This window comes from Syngnathus leptorhynchus, chromosome 12, assembly GCF_054491065.1.
Source record: "Syngnathus leptorhynchus isolate UIUO chromosome 12, UIUO_Slep, whole genome shotgun sequence".
Lineage (NCBI taxonomy): Eukaryota > Metazoa > Chordata > Actinopteri > Syngnathiformes > Syngnathidae > Syngnathus > Syngnathus leptorhynchus.
In genome coordinates this window covers 3,241,882-3,268,454 of record NC_141206.1, presented here as the reverse complement: position 1 = coordinate 3,268,454, position 26,573 = coordinate 3,241,882, and the positions used below count along the sequence as shown (strand labels likewise).

Below are 26,573 nucleotides of genomic sequence, written 5' to 3'. Positions count from 1 at the left end.
AATTTGAACTCACTCCTGAACGTCGCTCGTTTCTAATGCGCCATTAAGAATGAATGGGGGATTTTAAGGCACAAATTTGCTAATTATGCAAAAACGGTAAATGTTATGAACAAATAAAATACTAGCAGTCATGCCGTGAATTTTTGGAACGTGTGAAAGTTGGAATGGAGTGAATCGGTTAAAGCATGTGGGAGTAGTTAGGTGTCAAAAAAGTGGGAGGAATAAAGTAGGATAATAATAAGAAGAAGAAGAAAAATAAAGTAGAATAACAATAGTGTGAAGGCCTTCGCCTTCACACTAATAAGAAGAAGAAAAATAAAGTAGAATAACAATAGTGTGAAGGCCTTCGCCTTCACACTAATAAAAATGGCACGGCATTGATGATGATGATGAAAATAATTATTAAAATGTGTTAAAATTGAATGAATGAAAAATTAAAGAATAAAAAAATTATCGCCAACCGGGATCGAACTCCCTCGTGGCTCGTGTTCCAAACGCCATTGTATTCTTACTGAGCTAAACAGCGACTTAGTGTTGGTGCGGTGAAATGATGGTATTAAACAAAAAATAGAAATGGTGAATGCCGTTAAAACGGTAAAATGATGTTTTTAACTTAAAATTAAATGAATAACTAAATGAATGAATGAAATATAAATAAATAAAAAATAAAAGAGTTAAATAAATGAGTTAAGGAAAGAAATCATGAAAAAAGTTGTCAGATGTCAAAATTCGAACTTGAACGTCGCTCGTGTCTAATGCGCCATTAAGAATGAATGGGGGATTTTAAGGCACAAATTTGCTAATTATGCAAAAACGGTAAATGTTATGAACAAATAAAATACTAGCAGTCATGCCGTGAATTTTTGGAACGTGTGAAAGTTGGAATGGAGTGAATCGGTTAAAGCATGTGGGAGTAGTTAGGTGTCAAAAAAGTGGGAGGAATAAAGTAGGATAATAATAAGACTAGAATTGGCAATTTCTGGAGAAATTGCGTGTGAAGGCGAAGGCACTTCACACTATTGTGGGACTCGAAATGATGATTAAATGACATAAAATTGGTAAATTGATGATTAAATAAAATAAAAATGTTAAATTAATGATGATGATGAAAATAATTATTAAAGTGATGTGTTAAAATTGAATGAATGAAAAAAAAATATTGGTCAAGCCGGATTCGAACTCGCACGGGAACAGCGCTCGTGCTTCAAATTCCAGTCTCTTCTTACTGAGCTAAACAGCGGCTCAGTGTTGCTGTGGTGGAATGATGATATTAAACGAGAAATAAAAATGGTACATGCCGTTAAAACGGTAAAATGATGTTTTTAACTTAAAATTAAATGAAAAACTAAATGAATGATGAAAATAATTGTTAAAATGTGTTAAAATTGAATGAATGAAGAATTAATGAATAAAAAAATTATGGCCAACCGGGACTCGAACTCGCTCGCGGACGTGGCTCGTGTTCTTAGGATCATTGTCTTCTTACTGAGCTAAACAGCGGCTTAGTGTTGCTGCGGTGGAATGGTGATATTAAACAAGAAATAAAAACGGTAAATGCCGTTAAAACGGTAAAATGATGTTTTTAACTTAAAATTAAATGAATAACTAAATGAATGAATGGAAAATGAATAAATAAAAAATAAAAGAGTTAAATAAACGAGTTAAGGAAAGAAATCATGAAAAAAGTTGTCAGATGTCAAAATTTGAACTCACTCCTGAACGTCGCTCGTGTCTAATGTGCCATTAAGAATGAATGGGGGATTTTAAGGCACAAATTTGCTAATTATGCAAAAACGGTAAATGTTATGAACAAATAAAATACTAGCAGTCATGCCGTGAATTTTTGGAACGTGTGAAAGTTGGAATGGAGTGAATCGGTTAAAGCATGTGGGAGTAGTTAGGTGTCAAAAAAGTGGGAGGAATAAATTGTTTAATAATAATAAGAAGAAAAATAAAGTAGAATAACAATAGTGTGAAGGCCTTCGCCTTCACACTAATAAGAAGAAGAAAAATAAAGTAGAATAACAATAGTGTGAAGGCCTTCGCCTTCACACTAATAAAATACTAGCAATCATGCCGTGAATTTTTGGAACGTGTGAAAGTTGGAATGGGGTGAATCGGTTAAAGCATGTGGGAGTAGTTAGGTGTCAAAAAAGTGGGAGGAATAAATTGTTTAATAATAATAACTAGAATTGGCAATTTCTGGAGAAATTGCGTGTGAAGGCGAAGGCACTTCACACTATTGTGGGACTCGAAATGATGATTAAATGACATAAAATTGGTAAATTGATGATTAAATAAAATAAAAATGTTAAATTAATGATGATGATGAAAATAATTATTAAAGTGATGTGTTAAAATTGAATGAATGAAAAAAAAATATTTGTCAAGCCGGATTCGAACTCGCACGGGAACAGCGCTCGTGCTTCAAATTCCAGTCTCTTCTTACTGAGCTAAACAGCGGCTTAGTGTTGCTGTGGTGGAATGATGATATTAAACGAGAAATAAAAATGGTACATGCCGTTAAAACGGTAAAATGATGTTTTTAACTTAAAATTAAATGAAAAACTAAATGAATGATGAAGATAATTGTTAAAATGTGTTAAAATTGAATGAATGAAGAATTAATGAATAAAAAAATTATGGCCAACCGGGACTCGAACTCGCTCGCGGACGTGGCTCGTGTTCTTAGGATCATTGTCTTCTTACTGAGCTAAACAGCGGCTTAGTGTTGCTGCGGTGGAATGGTGATATTAAACAAGAAATAAAAACGGTAAATGCCGTTAAAACGGTAAAATGATGTTTTTAACTTAAAATTAAATGAATAACTAAATGAATGAACGGAAAATAAATAAATAAAAAATAAAAGAGTTAAATAAACGAGTTAAGGAAAGAAATTGTGAAAAAAGTTGTCAGATGTCAAAATTTGAACTCACTCCTGAACGTCGCTCGTTTCTAATGCGCCATTAAGAATGAATGGGGGATTTTAAGGCACAAATTTGCTAATTATGCAAAAACGGTAAATGTTATGAACAAATAAAATACTAGCAGTCATGCCGTGAATTTTTGGAACGTGTGAAAGTTGGAATGGAGTGAATCGGTTAAAGCATGTGGGAGTAGTTAGGTGTCAAAAAAGTGGGAGGAATAAATTGTTTAATAATAATAAGAAGAAAAATAAAGTAGAATAACAATAGTGTGAAGGCCTTCGCCTTCACACTAATAACAATAGTGTGAAGGCCTTCGCCTTCACACTAATAATACTACATTTTGTTTGAGTTTTTGCATTTTAATATGTATGCGGCTGAGTATGTTATTTAATTGTTATTTTTCAAAACATTTGCATGTTAGGTTGTTTGAACACTAATTTGCCTATAGGTACGAATGAGAGTGGAAATGGAGACAATTTCCTATTGTGACCCCTTAAAAAGTAGAACTGGAGAAGTCTTTTGAATGAAAGGTAAAACGTCTTCACCAAACTAAAAAGGCCCAGTTGTGCTATTATTTAACCTTTGGGGATTTGTGAAAACTCTCCACAGATGTTGATGTCAGGATATCCTCTGCAATTGGAACCTCACTTCTCTGCAAAGTCTGCTGGGATAGGTTCCTTTCACCTGAGACCCCCGTGTGGCTTCAACCTTTTTTCCTGTCCTGTAGGGTTTGTTGACTTGACTTCAGTTATATTTAACTTCAAAAGACGATACAATTGCATTTAAGCCTTTACAATTGTTTTAAACATGTATTGGGGTATAATCTGCATTTTATTTGTATTTACAGAACATTATGAATATTTATTTAGATGCCGTTTGTATTTTCTTATCACCTGTGCATAATATTACAATATATTAAATTTCCTGGTTTGTAATAAAACCTCAAACTTGTTTTTGTTAATTAACACGCGTCTAATACGCAACTGTATTTTACAGGTGGTCCAATAGCTTTTATAGTTTGTGGAGAGCCAGGTGTTTTTGGAAGTGGCACTTGGTGTAAAAAATTCAAGAACCACGGTTACACAGCATTATGTGTTCACTCTTTTTTTATTTAAATGATAATTTGAAAAAAAGTAATTGTCATTCAAATTAACCAGAATGATTGATATAGTACTTCAGCCCATGTTTTAGATCAAATAATTTTTTTTAACTGTTATTTAACTTTTAGCCATACAAAAAAAGCATCATCTTGTTCAGTTTAAAAAAGTTGTCAACCTCTCACCATTATTGAAATGACATCTCAGGGTTTTGTGTAGTTTTCTTTATTGAAAAATTAAACACTTTCTGTACAAATAGCATTGTATAACCCTCGTTCAAATGTGCTGGGAGCAGGCCAACAGCACAAGGACTATGACATGAGGAACAAAAGCAAAAAGAAAGAGGCCGTTGTGGAACATCTGGTGGAAGACAAACAATAACCAAAATTAACCGGCTAATAATAATATAAGAGGAGGCACACTTAGTGAAACAAATAAGCACAATCTATTAAGTTGGTCACGAAGGAACCATTGTTGTGGGAGTGTGTTAATAAACATACATTGTAAATTGAAACAAAAAGTAACCTCAATGGCTATTTCTCGTCGTGTACAACATTTCTGATCACTTTTCACACTTGCCTTTCAAAAATTTAGGTTTGCATTTGTCTACAGTTCACCTGAGCAGCGTTAAGAAAACAGCGAAACATTTTCATTTTAATCACACAAGACACCTTAAGCCGAGACGTTATCTTTGTCCTAAAAATAAAATAAATCTAGCCTTGGTTCTTTCATTGATAACTTCACTTCCACCGCCAGAAACTTAAAAGTAATCTTGGATTCAGACTTCACCTTTAAATACAAAATAAACCATTTAGCATCACTATAAGCTTCCAGTCGGCCTTAGAATTGATTTTAGGATTCTATGACTAACTTTTAAAGCACGTATGGTACTTGCTCCAAGCTACTTATCTGAACTTTTAACCCCCTATGAGCAAATCCACAAACAGCTCTTCGGTTGAAAAAGCTTGAAACCAAAAATGATCGAGCATTTCCGTTCAGAGTGATTTTATGATGACAATAATTTTGTAAAAAAGTTATTTTTCCATTTGGCAAATCCAAACTAATCTGAGGACCACTGTTCCAAAACAGATAGTCTTGGACTCAAAAGGTTATATTATAAGCATAAATATAACATAAGCACAAATCTGGTGGTTTCACTAAATGTACTTCCTCAAGAACAATAGTTACATATTGTTTAGTCTTTACGGAAGATTCACTCTTTTCTTCCAGTCCTCCAATTTTCGCCTAATCTCTCTACTGCTAACTCATATCCTAGCTCCTAATTGCTTTTCTCAATAAATGGAGAGAGAAGGTGTTCAAGAGGGTATAGTATAGCTAAGCTCTTTGTCAGTATTATCCTCTTATGACTACACCTCCTGAGATGATGCACTGGGCATAGCTTCATCACGCTCCCTGGGGATTTTAATTGGTTCGGGTCTTGGAAATTATCAAATTAAATGTTCTAGTAAAAGAAGCAGCAGGAACAGCACTGAGTGCTCCAAGTGAAACACTTTGAGATTTTATCCCCTACTGAGAGCATGTCCACATTCAGGTAATCTGTGTATCTTCATTATACACTGTGTTTATGCTGTCACGTGTGATCATGATGAATGACGTACTTTCATTAGCTCCTAATGGCACCGATGTTTAAAAACATTGGAACTTGCTATGGTATCTATGGTATAAATATGGAACACTAGCACAATGGTTAGCACTTTCCCTACTAACTTGTTGCGGGGCCATTGTGCCCCCACCGAAACATGTTTGACCACCCAGGTGCCAGGCCAGATAATTGACTTTTGGGTATTTTCGTGTTTTCTGAATAATTTTTCCACACATTCACCATAGGGAATTTATAATGAATCTTTATCAGCGTTTTCACAAGATTTTGGAAAGTTTTGCTGTTTGTTTTGCAACCCTTGCAATTTGCCCCACCCCCAAGGAAAAAATCCTCACACTGCCAGCGCTAACAAGGGTTCTGGATTAAAACCTCCTGGCTGCCTTTGTGGAGTTTGCATGTGCTCCCTGTGCTTGCAGAGGTTCTTTTTATTTCCCTTACACAATAGTCATTCATTTGATGCTTAAAATAAAACAATGGACAACATATATATGACAGATGTGAGCTGCTCTGATTCATATTATTATAAATATATTTATCTCTATATATATATATATATATATATATATATATATATATATATATATATATATATATAGATATTAATGTAACTTTCAAAGGGTTTATATTTCATATAGAGATCTTATATTTTGTACAGTATAGAGTATATACATCTATATATATTTATTTGCACATATATAAATTCAAACTAGGAAAGCTGAGAAGGACCAGTCTTTTCAGTTGCAGTAGCCAAGAACTATGAAATAAACTGACTGTGTTAACTTGGTTGACTGCAAGATGTTCCAGTAAATGTCAAATGGAGGCCAATCCATTAATTTCAATATCCAGAAAGTAAAATCTAGATTATAGAGGCTTCACTATTAGTATCTACTGTAGTGCATAAGGTGCGGAGAGGTAACACGTTGAAAATACTCAAGAACAGATTCATGTAAAAATAAGGTTGTGTGACAGATGTGGTGGACTTTTCTTGTAGTTCACCGCTAAAGACTTGTGCCATTTAAAAATGAAAAAGTCCTCCTCCTTTTTGTCCTTGATTCCCTGCTCGTCACTCTCCTCTCCCACTCAGCTATAGTGCTACATTGAACTCAGTCACCAGAAAGTCCACATAGTCCCTCTCTTTGGTTTTGAAGGCCTCAGCGATGAGGCGTGCGGCGTCCTTGTGCTCACGGCCCCTAAGGGAAACCCCATTTACCTCCAGGATCACCTGACCCACCTTTAGCTGACCACAGTTGTGAGCTGAACCGCCACGCTTAGAAAAAGAGACAGAAAAAGGATAAGGTTAATTAAAAAAAACAACAACAACAACACACGCACACAAATTTGCAGCATTTGCATCCTTGACCAAATCTCACCAGGAATTACTCCATTTTGATTAAGTGGTGCAATCATACAATCAAGGCTTTCAAAGAAAGGTTATACCAAAACAAAGATTACAAGAATTGCAGGTGGGTTAGCAAGAACTATTTTTGTCATACATTTGCAAAAGACAGCATACTTTGAGAAAATAGAGGCAATATTTGAAAAGCCAAAACTACAAGCTTAATATCATGGATGCCCACCATGACAGATGTTTTCTCAGAACTGTCATTTATGTCCAGGCTGAGAGTTTTTTTTTTTTTTTATACATAGCAAATATACTTTTGCATGAATTAAATAATACATGAAAACTATATTTAAATAACTGGATTCATATTTCCAAAATTGAATGGGAAGTGAAAAGTAAAGAAAAAAATAACGACTAGACCAAAAGCTAACAATGTATTTAATCTTACACGTTTTCCCAAAATAAACAAAAGTAGTTCATACATATGAAGGAGAATAAGAACTATCCATATTGATACAAGCTGCTTGTCAAATTAATACAATGTACTCTGCTTGACATTGAAATATGACAAACAAAAATTATTTCAATGTACTTCCTAAACCGCTTATATTGAATACGTTTCCAAGTTTCTAAGTCTTTTGTAAAACAAACCTTATGGATGGAACCTTTTGGTGAGTACTGTTCAAACAAAGCACACGAAAAAATCAAAACCAAGGATGTGTTGTGCCCCAGGCTAATAAAATGTCTGCTTGCACATGTTTCGCACTAAATTGAACAAAAGATGCTGAGAAAGTCAGGGTTTATGAGCTGGCACGTCTTGAACTAAAGCGTCTGTCATCCAGCTTTTTCCAAGATGCACACCCTATTAACGATAAAATAGATAAGTCAGCAATTCTTGTTGAACAGCCAATTGAAAAGTACTACACTGATGAAACACTAACTGTATTCCAATTTTAGTGGCAAGGTTATATTAAGGATTACATTGAATCAGTATGCCACTCTCTATTTTATTTGTTTTTTCCCGGTAATTATATGACATTACCCAATTATCAGAAGTAACCCCACGAGGGTTGTCACTTAATTCACAATTGCGCGCTGGTGAAAAGTCACATGATTTTAGGCATTACAGTGCGAGTTCCAAAGTACACCCACACATTTACACGCACACGTGAGAGTATACACAAAAACACAGTGAATGCACTTATTGCTACAACTGTTAATGCTTTCCACATTCTGAAACAAGGTAAATAAGAGAATCTAAATGTCAATCTCCTTATGCACCTCTGGGCATGTGTCCAGAAAAGCTACTAATTCACTTCTGGTAGACTGAGTTGGATTGAAATAATCAGTGAAATTTCTATATCCTGTTTCTTTAAGTTAAATGTACAACATTCTCCTGATATATTTAGCAACACAGAGCATACTATGCCTGCTACATGTATTGATCGTACGCTATGAATAAATGATAAACTCAAATTAGCATCACATTGTGTTGTGGCCTTCCTGTGTAGAGTTTGCATGTTCATGTATTGGGGTATAATCTGCATTTTATTTGTATTTACAGAACATTATGAATATTTATTTAGATGCCGTTTGTATGTGTTGTGGCCTTCCTGTGTAGAGTTTGCATGTTCTCCCCGTGCCCGTGTGGGTTTCCTCCCGGCACTCCGGTTTCCTCCCACATTCCTCTAACATGCATGCTAGGCCGAATGACCACTCCAAACTTTCATAACTCCGATTTTTTTTCTCATCACCTGTGGGGTCTCTCAAGGTTTGGAAGTCGGTCGACAATTTAAAAATCTTGACGTGTGAACCAGGCTTCAACAATGTATGACGCCCCTCATGCCCCAATTTGCCCCAAGGACTTCAATGCAGCATATATTTGCCCATTTTATTTCTTGGCTGAGATCATGAAGGTAGTGTCACTGGGATTTATTTCTGCCAGGTTTAGCAGGGCCAAGTCACGCAAATTTGCATTTTGATTATACGTTTAAGCATGCTGTGCCAAACTCTGGATGGACCCACAAGGAGGGCAAAAGCAGACTAAAGCCAGCTTCAAGTGGCAGCAACCTTTGAACGCTTCACAGTCACATTCCTTTGAACACATAAGTGTCAGATTCATATTTGTGGGGGGAAAAGTATAAAAGACATTGTGAAAGTTCCAGTTTTGTTAATGTTTTATCTTCTGAGTCAACCACGATTTCCATACAAACAGTTTGTGTTAAAGACCATGTTGTTTCTCTCTTTTTAAAAAAAAATATTTTCTAGAGTTTTCCTTAAACAAATGACCATCTACTCAATTTTGAACGAATAAAACTTTGCATCCTGAACCAATGTTTGAACTGCTACTAATTGGTTTTGGTGTCAAGTTGAGTACGCCATTTCTCTGTCAGCTACTGATGTAAAGAAATGGCTCTTGTAAGACAAACCCGATTTAAATTTCATAATTGTTCACCATACTTTGCACACTTAGTCAAGTGACAAGCTGCCAAGACAGTTAAATTCTTCTCCAAGTTTCAATGGCAAGAACAAGCAACACTTTTCTAGCGCTGTAAATTTAACACGTCACAACTATGTGCAATTAATTTAACAGGACATAACACATTTTAATTATTGTGATGGCTGGTTGGAGCACTTGTATCAATATCGCTGGAATGTGCCTTTCGTGTTCTCATTGGAATCACTCAATCATCATAAAAATGTAATACCAGTACAATGACGAGCTGAAAAGGAGTTTCCTTCATTTTTTTTCCCATTGCCTGCACATCATTTTTGAAATGTCCCATACACCAATACATTAATAAGTATGAAATAAGTGGTTAAATGTTACCAAAATTAATAATGCATCTGTTCATTTTCTGAATCCAAATTAATTAGTCGCACACTGTGCGGAACATGTTATCTAAAAAAATTGGTCCTTTTATCATTTCAAATATATCTCCAATATAGAAAATGGATAGTTTCATATTTCCGGTTTTAATTACCCCCCCCTCAACAGTCTAGTTGGTTTTAAGTTTAAACCTTGAGCAATCCATAGTTAACAACATTGCTATTGATACACCCTGTTTACTCCTTCTTGACTTTATTACATGTATAGCATAGTTACCACATAGAGACTGTTTTATCGCCATGTTACGATTATTGTCTCAACTATTGTCTCAGTCTGTACTTGCAACAACTACTCGATGCTGGCAGAGCATTCGGTCATCATGATGGGAAGTCAGAAGTGATAACGGGAGCTTAAGGACTAGTGATTTGGAAAGATAACGGCTGACATTCAGTAAGCATCCATTGGCCAGAGAGAAATAGAGTGCACAAGCCAAAGGTGTGCTGTATCAACTTGACTGCGTTATACAATCAGGACAGAATAATATAGTGTAGTGGCTTGGATTCGATGCCATCATCTGTCCCTCGATGCCCCTCGGACAACCAGAAACAAAATGAATGTTTTTTCTTTTCCTTCTTTCGCAAAACCAGTTTATCATGCTGATGCTCGATCCTGACTGGGGGAAGCAATGAGGTTGTGTGCCTTGCTCAAGGGCCTAATAACACAGTTACCTTTCCCCAGGTGAGAATTACCAAAACTCACTTTTCCACCTTGAAAATGGAAGTCTCCTTACTTTGCAGCGAAGTGTGACCTCAAGGCCACCGTGTTATTAATGGCTTCAAATAACAATGAGGCACTACACTGTTATTGTTCGGGGATGTATCTGTGCTTATAACATCAATAAGGTTGTCTTGGAAGTCCGTTGTTAAATGGAAATAGAACACTCTAATTCTATTTAAATTATTTAAGACTGTACAAGAGCATCCATTCATCCATTTTCTGAACCGCTTTGTACCCACGGGAGTCGCGGGCGTACTGGAGCCTATCCCAACCGCCATCGGGCAGTAGGCGGGGGACACCCTGAACCATTTGCCAGCCAATCGCAGGGCACACAGAGACGAACAACCATCCAAATCCTAGGGTCAATTTGGAGTGCTCAATCGGCCTACCAAGCATGTTTTTGGGATGTGGGAGGAAACCGGAGTGCCCGGAGAAAACACACGCGAACCCAGGGAGAACATGCAAACTCCACACAGGGAGGGCCACAGGTGGACTGTACAAGAGCATATCAAAGTAAATAGTTCAATGGCTACGTTTACATGGACGCATTTATTCAGATTGAAAACCTGATCGGAATAAAAATTGTTTCATGTACACATCTTATTCAGAATATCCTGACCCAATCAAACCCATTATATTCAAGATTTTATTCAGAATGAGAGGGATGCTTGATGTCGATCAGTAATCCGATCGTCGCACATGATGTCGATTGGTAATCCGATTGTCGCACATGAAAACAATTATTCCGAAGTTCGGAAGCCATCTTTACCGCTCATGTGACTGTTCGCCGTTTCTCTTCTAGTAGAAGCATAGTGACCAAAAGACTTGGCAGGCGCAAGAAAGAAACAAAAAAAATAAAAAATACAACTTGGCAGGCGTGAGAATTGTCCTCCTGGAGGATACATTTGCAGCTCCATTAGGAGCTGGGTTTTGCTGACACAAAAGTCATTGCAGTTTCTTCTTCTTCTAGTACTCAGTCCGCCATATTTGGCCGACATGTTCATGTCAGAATAATTTGTTTCGCCCAAAAGTGTGACGAATGAACTAATCGGATTAAGATTTTTTGTGTCCATGAAAATAATGCATCCGAACAGAATTTTAATCCAAACTATGATTGGATTGAAAATAAATCTCAATAAATCATCACCCTGTAATTTCTTTAGTTAAGTCTTGCACACATTTTTGTGCAAGAGCTAATATGATTTTAGAGGAGCAAAGGGAATTAAAAATAGCTCACAGGCATATTTGTCAGGAAATCTATTGCGGATGCTGTGGTACACCATATACAAACAACACTTAAAATTTAACCGCCTGCATTAGTAGACCTTTCCATTTTGTCATTGGCTTAAAACATACTCGTCATATCATTGCCACACTTCCTCTTTTCTTAACTAACATTCACAGATTCTGAAAGTGCTGATTTTGACCCCTTTCATTCATACTGTTGCAATCAGTGTCCCCTTTTTATTTAAATCACCACCTCGCTAGGAAGAAGGCTGAACGACAGTATTGAAAGACTTGTGGATGACCGCCTGTGACTGCTATGATCTTTAAAACGCAACTCTGTGGTCAGAAAAGGTTGAGTACTAAAGGCATGAGAAAATACAAGGCTTTGTTGTCTTTGGCAAGATGATATGTGTTGATCAAGGCACAGCTAATAGCTTTAGAACAAGGCTTCAATGTATTTTTTTCAGAATGTATGAAGTGAATCCATCCATCCATCCATTTTCTGAACCGCTTTGTCCCCACAGGGGGTCGCAGGCGTGCTGGACCCTATCCTAGCCATCATCGGGCAGTACGCGGGGGACACCCTGAACTGGTAGCCAGCCAATCGCAGGGCACACAGAGACGAACAACCATTCGCACTCGCACTCACACCTAGGGACAATTTGTAGTGCTCATTCGGCCTACCGAGCATGTTTTTGGAATGTGGGAGGAAACCGGAGGGCCCGGAGAAAACACACGCGGACACGGGGAGAACATGCAAACTCCACACAGGGAGGGCCGGAGGTGGAATTGAACCCACACCCTCCTGTGAGGCGGATGTGCTACCCAGTGCGCCACCGAGCTGCCACAAATTGAATCCGAATTTTAAAATAAAAAGTGAATTAGATGCCATCAGGAAAGTATTATCCTAATAGTTTCCATCTGAACGTAATGCTTTCCTTTGCAGATTGCTGTTTGTTTTTACTTTTGGCTCTTCCCACAGCAAGCCACTTGTATGATGTTTGACAGTTAAGATATGCTTCCATTTGGATGGTGGGGCACTGGCTTTTGTGTTATTTCTGTGCTATTTTTGTAGACATAGAGATCTCTTTAAGGTCATGTTTTTTCTTGAATTTATTAATTTTAAATCAATCACTTAAGGGCTGCAAGTGAACAGATGATTTTGAGCAATGGTTGGGGTAAGGAACACAGACTGGTCTTCAGTCAAATCCAGACTACGTACAAAATATTCCCATTCAAAACTATATAAATTTTGAACTAAAATGCTATTGGAATTTTAGTATTAGAATATATTTATATTATAAATATAATATAATATATTTAGAAATTAATAGATCCATCCATCCATCCATCCATCCATCCATCCATCCATCCATCCATCCATCCATCCATCCATCCATCCATCCATCCATCCATCCATCCATCCATCCTCTACACTGCCTATGGTTACTGAAGCTGAAGAATATCCAAGCTGACGTTGGGCGAGAGGTGCCACACAACAAGAATGCAACTGATAGGATCTGAGCGTGGCAGGGGGGGGCAGAGTGACAAGAACATGAACACTATTGTCATTTGATGAGAAATCGTCATCAAAATGCATTACATGATTGTGACTCACCTGAATTGTGACGATTCGTGGCAGTGGCTGTCGAGTGTTGGCTCCTCCTTCAATCGCGATGCCCAAAGTACTTGCACTCTTTGCCACCCTCACTAATGCGGAGGTGGGCTCCAACAGCCCTGGCTAAAGTCAGGCAGAGACAATGTTAATTATAAAATTGCATTAGAAGATGTTGTGTAACGTTTTCATGCCAGTGCGGGATGGATCTTTTTCTTTTATTTGACAAATAATGATTGACCGACGTGTGTTGTTGGTGCTGCTGTGGTAAGCTTTTCCCATTTTGGCATGAATTTACTTCAAGAATATGATAAATTTACCCATACATATCATATATGGATGGTACATATACACACACACACACACACACACACACACACACACACACACACACACACACACACACACACACACACACACACACACACACACACACACACACACACACACACACACACACACACACACACACACACACACACAATATATATATATATAAAAGTGGAAAGCTCTTCTCTGTTTTGGCCGCTCAATAATGGATGGCTTTAACAAGAGTCTGGTCTCTTGAAGTTCCACCCCACATCATGTCATCAACGTTATTGGGCATTCAGTTGTTAATACATTGAGCAAAAACTGTAAAAGCAACATTTTGGTTTTAATCCCATTTTTCACAAACTGGACGAAAAATTATCAGGCTTATTTCTCTCAAATATTCACATACATGTTAAAAACTGTGAATATTTTCCTTCATATCGATAATCCATTGATCCCACTGGTGTGCCACACCAAATTGCTGATTAGATAGGATAATTATTGCAGAGAGGTGCCTTGGGATTCCCAGACCACTCCAAAATGGTTCATCTATTCACACAGCACAATGCCACAAAGATGCCGAGTACAAACCCAGACTCACCAGAGCTCTTGCCTGTGCACTGAATGTTCATTTCTCCACCATTACCATCTCCAAAGATGTTTCAGCCCAGTACATCTACATCAAGCCGATTCACTCCCAAAATTATCTGAAAACATCCACCCAGACTGCTCTTGCAACAATCAATTTGCATAACCAAATAAATGTCAGAAACCATCTCAGGAAAGCTCATCGGCATGCTTGACGCCCTCAACAGGGTCTCGACCTAACATCAATTCATCGTCGTTACTGACTTGGTGGCAGGCACTTTGGAAAAGGTGTATTCTCGTGGATGAATCCAATTTATTACAGTACAGAGTCGATGCCACACTATGTATGTATTTGTATGAAGCAAATGGTTGTCACACCAGATGCTGACTTATTTGTCCACCACGAATAACCTAATACATGAAAAATTTTAATTTTAGAGTGGCCTTTTATTTAGGCAGCCTCAGCACAACTGATCAATAATCGTGCGATCGATCAAATAGCAATCGGCATCCTGTTAAGACACACCTTTGACTTGGGTGGATATCGGCAAAGTTCTCACTCAACACAGTTCTATCATCAAAGAGTAAGTAATTCTATTTTAGTTGAATAAATGTGTTTAGTTTATTATGTATTCTACTTGTATGGCAGTTATGAAAGTTGAACTATTCAAATACAGGCTTGTATATTCAGTGGATTTTTTTTTTTTAAATTGAAGAAACCGTAATTGTACCAGTGCCATGGAATGACATTTTCTTTGGAAAATTGCTCATTCGTGACCTAGTGAAAGACAGGAACTAATTTTCTAATGCAGAAATGCACGGTAGACCCCATCATGGCTTGGAAGCAAGGTATAATGAAAGATAATTTGTAAGGCATCTTTCAAACGTTCCCTCACACTTGCTCCCTTAAGAACACACTTTGATTGTTGTCATTTTGAAACAGCCGTATTACTTTCCCATCATCGCAAACAAAGTTTCATCATTTCTGTCCTTCCGCAATGAACTTTTTTTTTAATGCACTACAGTGCTGGATGGAATAATAGATGGAACATTTTGAGTGAATAAATCAAATGAATGGGAAATTTAAAACAATTAATATGAACAAACGGTATAGAAAATGGATGGATGAACAATTAATAACTGTGAACAAGTGTGCAAAAACAGAGGAAAGATGTTCCACAAGGACTTGTACGTCTGCATTTATGAGAACCAACAGTGACAAATTATTCCCTCAGTACCTCTTTGAATCTAATTGAAACATTAAACTTTAAATAGCCGCAGAAACCACTCATGAAATGTTTACATTATATTTGAGTCTGGAGAGGAGGCTGATATTTAATTACTAGGCAGTAGTTGTCACACTACACAAATCATTTAATTGAACTAAGCAGATTCAACATTTTAAGCTACATCCATTTTCACGGCCTCTTCACAGTAGTGGACTGCCAGCAACAAAAGCCCTTTGGTTGTTCTTAAAATAGCACTCTGAGAGTGCTACAGAAGCCCAGAGCTTCCATCTATTACGTTACAAGCACATCAATGAGGCGAGGGTGGCGGAGTAGCTTTGGTAAAACATAACAGGACTGTTATCTTTAGGCTCAAACTATGTTTATAATCAGCTCAATTGGTCCTCACAAAGGTAGAGATCCAAGCAGCAATGAGTTCTTGAATCACACAAATCATTCCCCTCAACTATTAATATGCTCATTCATACATGTCGGGCCCACAGTACACCCTCACCGGTTTGGTGGGGTTGTCCCCCCCGCCCCCCTGGGTATCTTGAGGGTGTCGTGTGCATGAGGAATGGGAGCTGCTGATGTGTCCTGACTCAGCTATGTCCACACCGCTGTCCTCACTGAGAGTCTGGCCACTGTCTGACAGCTGAGACAGGGCGCCACCTGAGGGGGGGAGTAGGCACACGTGATATCAGCATTTACAAACTCTCGGGACTAAATCAGTGTGTTTGCTTGTTGTGCATGCCGATGCTGCTATTTCTTGTGTTACCTGAACAGTACTTATCGGAGATTTTCTTGGTTTCCAATTGATATAACAAACATTCTACATTCTTTGTCTGGTGCCTCCATTTTTTTACGTCTTGTGTAACTATGCAAATTTCTGTTTCACGGAGGGTGACAAACAGAAAGAAAAAATAGATGCTGCTATTTCTTGTGTTACCTGAACAGTACTTTTCTGAGATTTTCTTGGTTTCCAATTGATATAACAAACATTCTACATTCTTTGTCTGGTGCCTCCATTTTTTTACGTCATGTGTAACTATGCAAATTTCTGTTTCACGGAGGGTGACAAACAGAAGGAAAAAATAGATGACTATGTCAATTTTTCCAGATGCTAGCCAAAATGTAATCTGTTTTGCCCTGGTGTCTTTAATTGTTTTTTTCCCCCTACTTTTCACCTTGTTTTTCATTTTTCATGTATTTTTTTCAAAAAAATTGTAAACTACTGCAATTAAAACATTTTAGGGCGCTTTCATACACCATCTTAACAGAATTTTTTATTGTTTAGAATATCTTAAGTGTCAGATTAATTAATTTTGAAGGGTATTATTTATCAAGTTAATATACTATCTGTCAATGTGAAAGATGACAATTGGGATGTTTTATGCAAAATGTGGATGAAAATTCTGTATTTTTAGATATTTTGGATGGTGGTATATCAGGGTCAATGTTATATTTATGTATGCAAAACATTGTCATCACCCACATACTGTCATCAACACCGTAACTTGCACATCATAATGATAGCTTATACAAAAGCTGTATCAAAAATATGCTTTTTCCAAGATAATAATGCTCAATCTTAGTTATCACAGACATTTCCCAATAATTTGGACTCAATAATGTGACTAAATGAAAAAAGTAAAATATTACACACAGCTTTTGATTATGATGTATTTCAACCATATAAACATAAAATTAACCTTTTTGACAATCAAAAGTCTTATCATTACAAAGGCAGGATACGTGACTCCTGTGTCGGCTGTATTGTGCAGGTTGTCATAATAATTTGGCTGGTTGTTGTCAACCTACTGTATACAGACAACGGCATCCCACTGAATGATACTTTTTTTTTTTTTACCTGCGAGTGGTTGACACTCTGATTATTCATTTTTAAAGAGGTAAGCAAGTTTACAGATGTGTGCAGTTGGATTGGAGTGAGAAGATGTTAGAATCTTGAACGTGCTTATCTCAGGCTACCCGCTGGCAATTAAAGCCCATAGTGAGTAGTTGTAGATTCCATAGAAATGAAACAATCCTTTTTCTTTCTGTCTACATTGTCATAGCAAAACTATCATGCATATTAGATGGGCAAGCAGACTTAGGTAATCACTTAAGGACTTAAGTGCGCTTTTTAAAAAAAAAAATAGCATTGAATAATAAATTATCATTAAATAATACACATGAATTATGATTTTTTTTTTAAATGAAGAAAGTTGATATTATTTTAACCCTAATGAAACTTCCTGTAAAAATTTTCACTGTGGGCAGAAAAAGAATTATGTTTGATCGCATGTGTAGATTTGATTTATGACCGCATATATTTAAATTTAAGTGCATCTTTTTACGTTGATTATTTACAGCTTTTTCTACCCTCTTACATTTTTCCAGTGAGCAAATATTAATGACAAAATAATTCAATCTGGTCATCCATGTGCATAAATGGAGTATTTCTAAACTTGTATACACAAACTATAATTTGGGGGTTTTGAAATAATAATTTTGACCATAAAAACAAGACCCTCGAATCCATCTGTGTTTATTTATTATATAATTATTCTATGCACTTACTTTTGACGCATTGGATATTCCAAACTTGTACAATGTATTGTTTCTGACCTACTTTTCTCACCTCGAGCTTGGGGCAGCGGCCGCACCTCATTGACATCTGGCTCTGCGTTGGGCCTGTGAACTTCCACTGTAACAAACTGTTGCTTAGAGCCCGGAGATGAGGCTTTGGACATTGTGGCTGGTTTAAGGGGGAGAGAAGGAGGAGGAGGAGGAGGTGCAGAGATTGGGGGTGGAGGTGGTGGTGCTGCTGAAGGGGATGAGTCAGCCAGTTTGGCGCCCCTGCTTGGGGACTGGACGCGTGGAAAAAGGCCAATACTTTGTTGGGCAACCATGGACAAATGGGAGTGTTTTTTCTGTTCTCTCTTGGATGGCACCAAGAGTTCTTTCTTTCGGATAGCCGCATAGTCCCTGGAAGGCAACGTGGGAGGATCTTGTTTGCGATGTAGTGAAGGTGATGAAGGGGTGTGAACCGGATTTTTGTTGTGGATAGGCTGGATGGGGACTGTAAAGTGCAAGCCCGTGTGTGTGGATTCGGACGAGGGACATTTGTTGAGCTGGTCTCTTCTACTCTTGCGCCTCTGCACCCCTGATGGGGGTGGAGGCTTGAAGGAGGGGGGAGAGTCAGCTGTGGTGGATTGTATGTCATCCTGAAGTGAGAGGATAGTTTTGATCATGATATATTGGGGATGTGCAGAAGATATGCTGCATGTTAAAAAAAACAACAACAACATTTCACCAGTAATTGTAAATTGATGAAGATTCTCAAGAGGCATTCCAGCAATGCTCAGGTCTTGGTGGTATAGTACTTGATACATTACATTCTTTACTTCAGTGGAATGAACAAAACTGAGACATGAATGACCACTAATGCATGAAGTGATAAATAAAAGAAATATAAAAGAACATAAACAAAAGAAAAAGTAGAATAATGGTTGCCTAAAAGCTTTCTTATTGACCTTTTTTTTTTTTTTACCCCCCCCGAAAATTAAAGGTAGGCCGAGGAGTGGAATAATACGATTGGCCTTTGCTCACCATTTTCCATTCAATAAATAAGACATGATGAAAGATCATCTTTAACCTTGCTTTGGTGCAAAAGCTATACAAACCCTGTAGGTTAAATTCCTTCACTGGCCTCATCCATTTCGACTACTGCTTCACTTCCATTTTTAAAATACTGTGTTCAACCCCTCCTCCCCTTTTTCCTTGTACCGCCCGCGTCTATGTTTATGGGGCCAAACACGGGCCCGTGTTTGTGTGTTCCAGGCTACAGGGCTCACCAGAGAGATGTCAGCCAGCAATGTGTTCAGACCGTCCAAGGGATCCTGCTGATTAGTATCCACCACACAGTCGTTCTAAAAGATACAGGAGAGAAAGATGAAGGGAAAAAAGAAATGCTGAAGTGAATCACAAAAGGGTCAACACAGTGCAAGCAGCCTGTGAGCAGATGTTACAAAGAGGCGTGCATTCATCCCAAAACAAATGAAACATTCGATTTTCCAAGAGGTGTTTATTAATAGGCATGCTTACATTTGCACACATGCATGCACACACAACTATGTGTCAAGCAGGATTTGAGTTGTCAGTCCAACTTCCCATGTGACATTTTTTAGATTGTCTAAGCAAATTCAGAGACAAGCTAAGTTCAGACAAAGGCTGCCCTTCATTGACTGCCATGAAACCAAAACAGAAGCCCCATCAATTCTGCTTAATGACTTGCCGTTGCTACGTCAGGAGCGCTTCCATGCAATGCCATTTAAAAGATGGGGTGATCCAAAGAGGACCACAGCTTTTGAAGATGCAGTACTGCAAGCATGGTAGTTTAAAATGACTCGATATTTGCGGTACATCCTCCCATCTGTCTTTTTTCCACTCTTAGTGATAAAGTTTGTTTGTGAGATGAGCATTACTCAATTTACATAAACATAAAATGCAAACATCAGTCTTAGCACATGATCACGGAATCATCAATTGACAGGACGGATTTTTCAACTTGCAAATGTTTTTCTTATTTATGTGTTTGCATTGGAATGTGTGCCTGGAACTGAATGTGATTTCTGAATGTGTGAGTTTTTATTGTCTTACTACCTAGCTCTCTAATTTTCTATACACAGCGATGGCAGTGTATAGCCATCACCTCGGGGTAAAAAACAAACTAAAAAAAACACACAAAACACTACGCCAAGTTGTTAACCGACAACAGAAGCAAATGATACAAAACCTGCTAGAGGAGTTTAGTGAAAACCATTCAATTATCATAACCCACGTGAAAAGCAATTGTCCTGGGAAGAAAGTAGCACATTTTAATGATCACAAAATGTTTGTTGTTGCATTCTGCATTGTATTCTTTCCTTTCCTAGGCAATAAATCGTATCTGCATCATGTCTACATGCACTTCTGTTGGAAAATACTGTAGTTGTTTTAGAGAAATGTCCCCCTGCAAGTTAAGGTTGACTCAGTCCTGTCAGACAGACAAATTTATAGAAAAAAGTAAGCTTCGTCTTCACGTTTAGGAATTCAAATTACGTGTTGATTGAGCTCAATTACCTGCCGGTTGGGTAGAGGATCATTAAAAACCATTGAAATTGAAATTATGTGTTACAGACTCCCACTGTCTCCATTACAATACACTTCTTTGAACCTCCTGTCTTCAAATATTGACATGCTAAATATAAGTGATGATTAGGTATTTCACTTACTTATGCCATATTGTGTTGAGCAGCTAGGACAGAGATGTGCCTGTACCACTATTGTCACTACCATATAGTGAAGGTCTACTTTCGGTCATTAGCACGCATTCCTTCTGTGGTGGGGAGCACAAAAAGTTGGACTTTTCTGCGATTTTTTGGGAGGTTCCACTGAATGAAAAGCAACCAAAAAAATCCAACCACAGCAGAAAAAAACACTGCAGAATAAAGAAATAGTTACCCAGAGAAATAATTTACAAAACAATATTAGACTATACGAATGGATTATAAATCCATCAAATTGGTTTACAATACAAGAATATATTGTCCAATTTGAGGACAACATTAGAGACAATTGGAGATAACATACACACAATTGCCACATTAAAAATCCTTTTACTGGAGCTACATGGAAGAAAATTGCCAATTTAATGTTCAATTGAACATACAACAATAGTTGTCTAGAAGAAAATATGAACAAAAAGAAGAGTCTGTATAGAATTTTTCTCTTCTCATAGTATCTACAAGTCACAGGGAATGGAAGGCATGTGTGCTTCATCAATTTCACCAAATTATTCCTACCTCCATCATATCTATCAGCCACAGCAGCCTTTCCTACCAGGAGGAGGGTGAGATTAGGAAGTTATAGTAGTGGAGGAAAAACGGATGCTTACATCAAATACTGTTTTAATATTTGCCATGTTAAAAGGAATGTAGTGAAACATGGCATGGCCAAATGTCTTCACCATACCCCCCCACCACCACCACCACACTTCATAAATAGACTACGCCTCGTCATCTGCTTTACTCCGAGTCATATTACGAATCGGCTGGTCTACTCTGCAGTACCACTTACCCGGGTGGAGCTCAGAGTGGTATTAGTCATAAAGCTGGCCGAAGACGAGGTCAGAGTGTCAGGGTATGACACCATGGATAGAGTGTCTGGCTGAACGGTAGAAGCTCCTGCTGAGCCCTGTCTTGATTTGAGAGCCTGAATCTCACGGCGCAACACCAGCCCGTCAAAACGCTCCAGGTCCTGCGGGGTGACCAAGCCTCGCACTTCTGATAGTAGGGAAAACTGTGGGAAGATGAAGAAGGGAGAGCTAAATCTACTGTTGAAAGTTGTAAGATCGAAACATTCAGAGGCCACATAATTCAACACGTTGTATTTCGTCTGTATTTCTGGTGAAATTCCAGGAAGCAAAGGTGTCAATTCCAGGTCCAGAAAATAAAAAAGCAGTTTGATTTGAGCTTCTAATATAATCGAGCCCACGGTAAACAAGATTTTGGGAGCAAGCTTGCTGGCTGATGAGAAGCACTTGTGACTAAAGCCAAACTGTAGGGGGGTTCCTAATTTTTGTTTTAACAATTTTGCCAGGAAGAACTAAAACGCACCATAAAACTTGCTGAGGAACTTAATTTGACCTCGTGTAACCTTTTGCTGAATTGTTCATTGTCTTTTTTTGATGTTGTACATGATATTCAAACAGATGACGTTTAAAAGTCAAATAACCTTAACTTTTTTGTGAGCTGCATATTATGTATGTAATCTTAGGAACGCTAGGGTTATACAATTCAAAATTTTACCAATGTTTTTAGAAAAATAGGGCTCTGCACAAATATATTGAACTGTCATCATGTTTTATCGAGTAGGTTTTGAGTTACTGTCCTTGGGTTGATGGGACTCAGAGGTATCGTCAGCTTTCTGTGAACAGAGGACAGATTTGGATCTGCTGTGACATATGTGATGAGTTTGAGTCTAGTGGTTTGTGTTTGACAACACGGATCTCTACATATAAAGATGACCGCTACATTAGCTTGCCAAGTTATCCATTGAGCGGCTAGTTCAGTAATAATAGAAAAGCAAATACTGAATATATTAAATAATTATATTTCTTCTTTAAAATGTATTTTTCCATGATTAACATTACATTGTACGTTCAGTCCTAATAAAGATAAAGTACAGAAGCTGAGTTTGACTTTTTAAAAATTTGATTGAGCTTTTTTTTAATTTTTTTAAACTTTTTTTTTTTTTTTTTTTTTTAAATGTTTTTACTATTTGGAAAAATGCTTGAAACTTAAAAAAGTGGCAGACGTGTAGCTCTAAATATAGTAAAAGGCCTCAAAGAAAGCTTTCAGGTTCTTACTTGGAACTATGATGCCTTTGTTTTCTTGCGGGTATTTATAAATCTGACATAAAATTAGTGGATGGACAAACACAATTGAACTACACATCAATAAATAGCTCTGTAGAACTCTTCAGAGATACCCCTTTATGCATAAGGACTTTTTTTTTTGCCTTTTCATTCTAATATTTTGGGCTTCTTGCTCTCACCTTTGCCTGAGTGTTGAGCAGCTCGAAAAGTGCCATGACCAGCTGCTCCACGCCAATGTGTCCATCCCGATACTCTTCCAAATAGTAACCCATAGTTTGGCGTTCCGACTCAGTCAGTAGGTGACGCGCTTGCTCTTCTAGCATGGCTCTGGACTGGTTCACCAAGCTAGACAAGGTCACCTGTGATCCAGCCACACCCTTGTAAAAACCAGACTGAAAAGATACAAAAGTACGACATTATATACAACTACAATATGGGTTATTTTGTGTTATGTGCAGAGTTGAGTTGAAGAAAATGTAAGATCTTGAAAGAGACCATTTCTTAATCTGGAGAAAAATACGGAGAACAATGAAAGAGAGACTTAACAAGTAAGGTTTAAGAGAAAGTAATAGGAATCAGCATAAGGGAGAACTAAGAGCCCAAAAAAACATTACGATTAAGAAAAAAAAAAAAAAAGGGATTTGGTGTGAGAATAATGTATGGAAAATGATTAGGGCCAGTAAAGAAGGTAAAAAAAAAAAAAAAGGTTGGCATGATTCGTACTTTTTGCTCAGAATTCTGACTTTAAAATGAGGATTCTGACTAATCTCAGCCTTTAAAATCAGAATTCTGAGATTAAAAAGAGAATTTTTAGATTCAAGTCAGAATTCTTATGTGAGAATTCTGAGAGTAAAGTCAGAATCTTGCAAGCCTGTTTTTTTTCTCTTCATAGGCCCAAATGTTCTTCCGTAATAACGGATTGAAGTGGGATGAGGAATACGAAAAAAAGGACATTGAGGGATGGCGTTATGGGGCAAGGGCAGCCAAGAGGGCGATGGCAGATGATGTATGGATGAAGACAGAATATTGCAGGCAGGGAATTGCTTAGCCAAAGTTGATGCTTTTAAAGAGGATAGTGTTGGTTGAAGTAAAAAGAGAAGATAAAAAAAGGCTTGGCTAGAAAGAAGGCTAAAATCACAGGGACTCAGAGGTGAAGGTGGAGCAGGATGTGGGAGGTTCAATTGGAAACAAAGGCAGGGAACTGATTAGGATGGACACAGAAAGTCCAAGATCATAAATTACTCCAAAATGAAAGACCCATCAGGCGCCTCTTCCCATATGTCATCCCACTTCCTGCTGTGCAAACATTATCCACTGTCATCATGTGGTGCTAAAACAAAAGGTTACAGCAGGACAGAATGACGTGTAGGCAGAACCCCATTTTTTTCCAACACTAAATATCCCACTGACATCCATGCTGTGACAACTAGCGACCCGTCAATCACAAGAGATAAAGATGAACAACCATTTTTGCATCGTCCACTTGTCTGTTGTCATTTTGTAATGTGAATGTCAAGCATTAGATTTAGTTTGCAGTGATGTAGAATTGTACAGTGTTGTCCCACTATTTGCGGGTATTAGGACAGAGCCATGCTAACAATAGTGAGGCTAAGGAAACAGGTTTCCTAATAGGTGTCACAAAATGGGGGCAAAAAGAGCAAATAGTTTTTCAGTTAATAACACAAATGTGAGGAAACATTAATCAGAGATTAACATAATAATTAAAAATGTTCACAAAGCTAAAAAAAACACTAGAAATATCTCTCAAGAGCAAATTCTACATCATTACACATGACTCTTTAAAATAATGAAGTTGTTAAATTGACAAATATCTAATGTGTATGGTTTCTATGATAGAGGAATGTTTAAGGAAATCACATAATCATATAACTGGAGACCAAAAAAAAAAAAACCCCTCAACCCTGTTTCCTTGTATCTGGATAAAAAAAAAAATCTCGGTGGCAGTGACAATGAATTCATAGTGAAGCCTGCCGCTTTTGCTGTTGGATTACAATAAATATGACAGAGTTTTCCTGCGACTAGATGAATCATGGTATCATGGACAGGAAGACAATATTGCATAAATGATGTCATGGCAACGGCAGAAATCGATAGCAAAAATAAAGCATTCTGTCCCATGGATTTACTGTCATGATCCATTTACATACCACGATAGGCACATTTGCAAAGTTTAAAATTTGTCAGACCAACCAAGCAGAGGACAAATTTGCTGATTTCATCTCATGTATTCATCCTCCATTTTAGTCCAAAAGTTTATTTCTCATTTATGACATTTTTGCCTGGCGACAGCAATCCCTCGCATCTGCATGCAATTTCAGAGGCAGTATGAATTTCCAGTCTTCTTTTTCGTTTTCATTTTCATGCATCATTTATTGGATTAACTTGTGAATACGAGACACAATTTCAAAGTGTGGGGTCTTACATTAGTACCAGAGGAAGAATCAGACTCCCATTTACCTCTCCCTGCCTTCTCCTCATCTTCAATCATCAGTCTATATTAAGGAAAATGGCTGTTCGATGGCTGGGTAGAGCTTGCAACTCTTTAATGACCAAGGTGAACTCTGGTGATACCTTGTCTGAATTCTAATCATGATGCGCACCTCCAGAAATTCTCTCTACTTAACTCAAGGGTATGAACCATTTGGACCACAGAAGGCATGTGACCACCCAGTGCATCTCTCACTGTCTTATTATGGAGCAGATTGGTACTCCAAGCAACAAACACAATAGGTCAGGCAAGAATACATTTAGCAGTTAACAGATACCCAATGGTTTATTTGCTGGATCTGTCCAATCTGCAAGGTTATTCTAAAGTTAGGTTCTTCAAATGCCAGATAAGCTGGCGGTTCCTATTATTGCGGCGAACAACAATCCCCAGCAGTCAACCTTCAATCGATAACAGAGAAAATCCGATAAAGCCAGATCAACACTGACCCAGAAAGAACCTGACCTACTACATGCACAATAGAAGAGTGAGAATAACGTGTATTTAACCAAGTAATATGAGACTCTTTCTCAGCCTTTTTCCATGTTGAATCACACCACCAAGTCTGCAAACTATATAAAAGTTACTAGCTCATTGAATGGCTTTAGGTGCTTGGCTGAACAAGTTCACAAGATAGTCAGGAACCCGATTTGCAACATCAAGCAAACATTCAAATAAAGAACAGGGAACTATTCTCTTCAATTAAAAACACTTACAGGTAGAATTTGCTTTTGGGGATATTTTGAGAGGGTCTTTGCTAAACAAACAAAAAAACTCTAAACTAATAAACATGACATCACGGGAGGATCTGTGCATAGTAATTCATGTTTCATTGCCCACGTGAACTGGTCTAATTTAATCATAGTGCAAGCTATAATGACAAACAGACTATAATCTGACAGACTAATGAGAGTGCTTCGAGATGAGTGTGGACCTTGAACTCACATCCAGTTTGGTGCTCCTTGACAACCCTCAAATTACCGTAATTTTCGGACTATAAGTCGCGTTTTTTGTCGTAGTTCGGGCGGGTGGGGAACTTATACTCAGGAGCGACTTATATGTGATTTTTTCACAAATTTTCAAAA

General features: G+C 37.7%; 1 protein-coding gene and 1 long non-coding RNA gene across 6 annotated transcripts in view; one reads left to right on the top strand and one right to left on the bottom strand.

Annotated features, from left to right (window-relative positions):
* The window catches only part of LOC147047850 (uncharacterized), a 32,453-nt gene that overhangs the window by 3,636 nt on the left and 2,244 nt on the right, over positions 1-26,573 (top strand). The window contains exons 2-3 of one of the 2 annotated variants that reach the window (XR_015067708.1): positions 3,376-3,457; positions 3,537-3,655. This is a non-coding gene — a long non-coding RNA (uncharacterized LOC147047850). Of the gene's footprint in view, positions 1-3,375; positions 3,458-3,536; positions 4,518-26,573 lie in introns of those variants that run through there. The other variant, XR_015067707.1, reaches the window with a different exon arrangement.
* The window catches only part of whrna (whirlin a), a 75,562-nt gene continuing 55,260 nt past the window's right edge, over positions 6,272-26,573 (bottom strand). Inside the window, exons 6-13 of one of the 4 annotated variants that reach the window (XM_085925641.1) lie at positions 23,162-23,374; positions 21,683-21,904; positions 21,409-21,441; positions 19,420-19,494; positions 18,204-18,789; positions 16,077-16,234; positions 13,440-13,562; positions 6,272-6,912 (exon numbers count right to left, since the gene is read on the bottom strand). In XM_085925641.1, coding sequence (XP_085781767.1) covers positions 6,730-6,912; positions 13,440-13,562; positions 16,077-16,234; positions 18,204-18,789; positions 19,420-19,494; positions 21,409-21,441; positions 21,683-21,904; positions 23,162-23,374 — 1,593 coding nt within the window. In that variant the 3' untranslated portion in view covers positions 6,272-6,729. Of the gene's footprint in view, positions 6,913-13,334; positions 13,563-16,076; positions 16,235-18,203; positions 18,790-19,419; positions 19,495-21,408; positions 21,442-21,682; positions 21,905-23,161; positions 23,375-26,573 lie in introns of those variants that run through there. The other 3 variants (XM_085925642.1, XM_085925643.1, XM_085925644.1) reach the window with 3 other exon arrangements.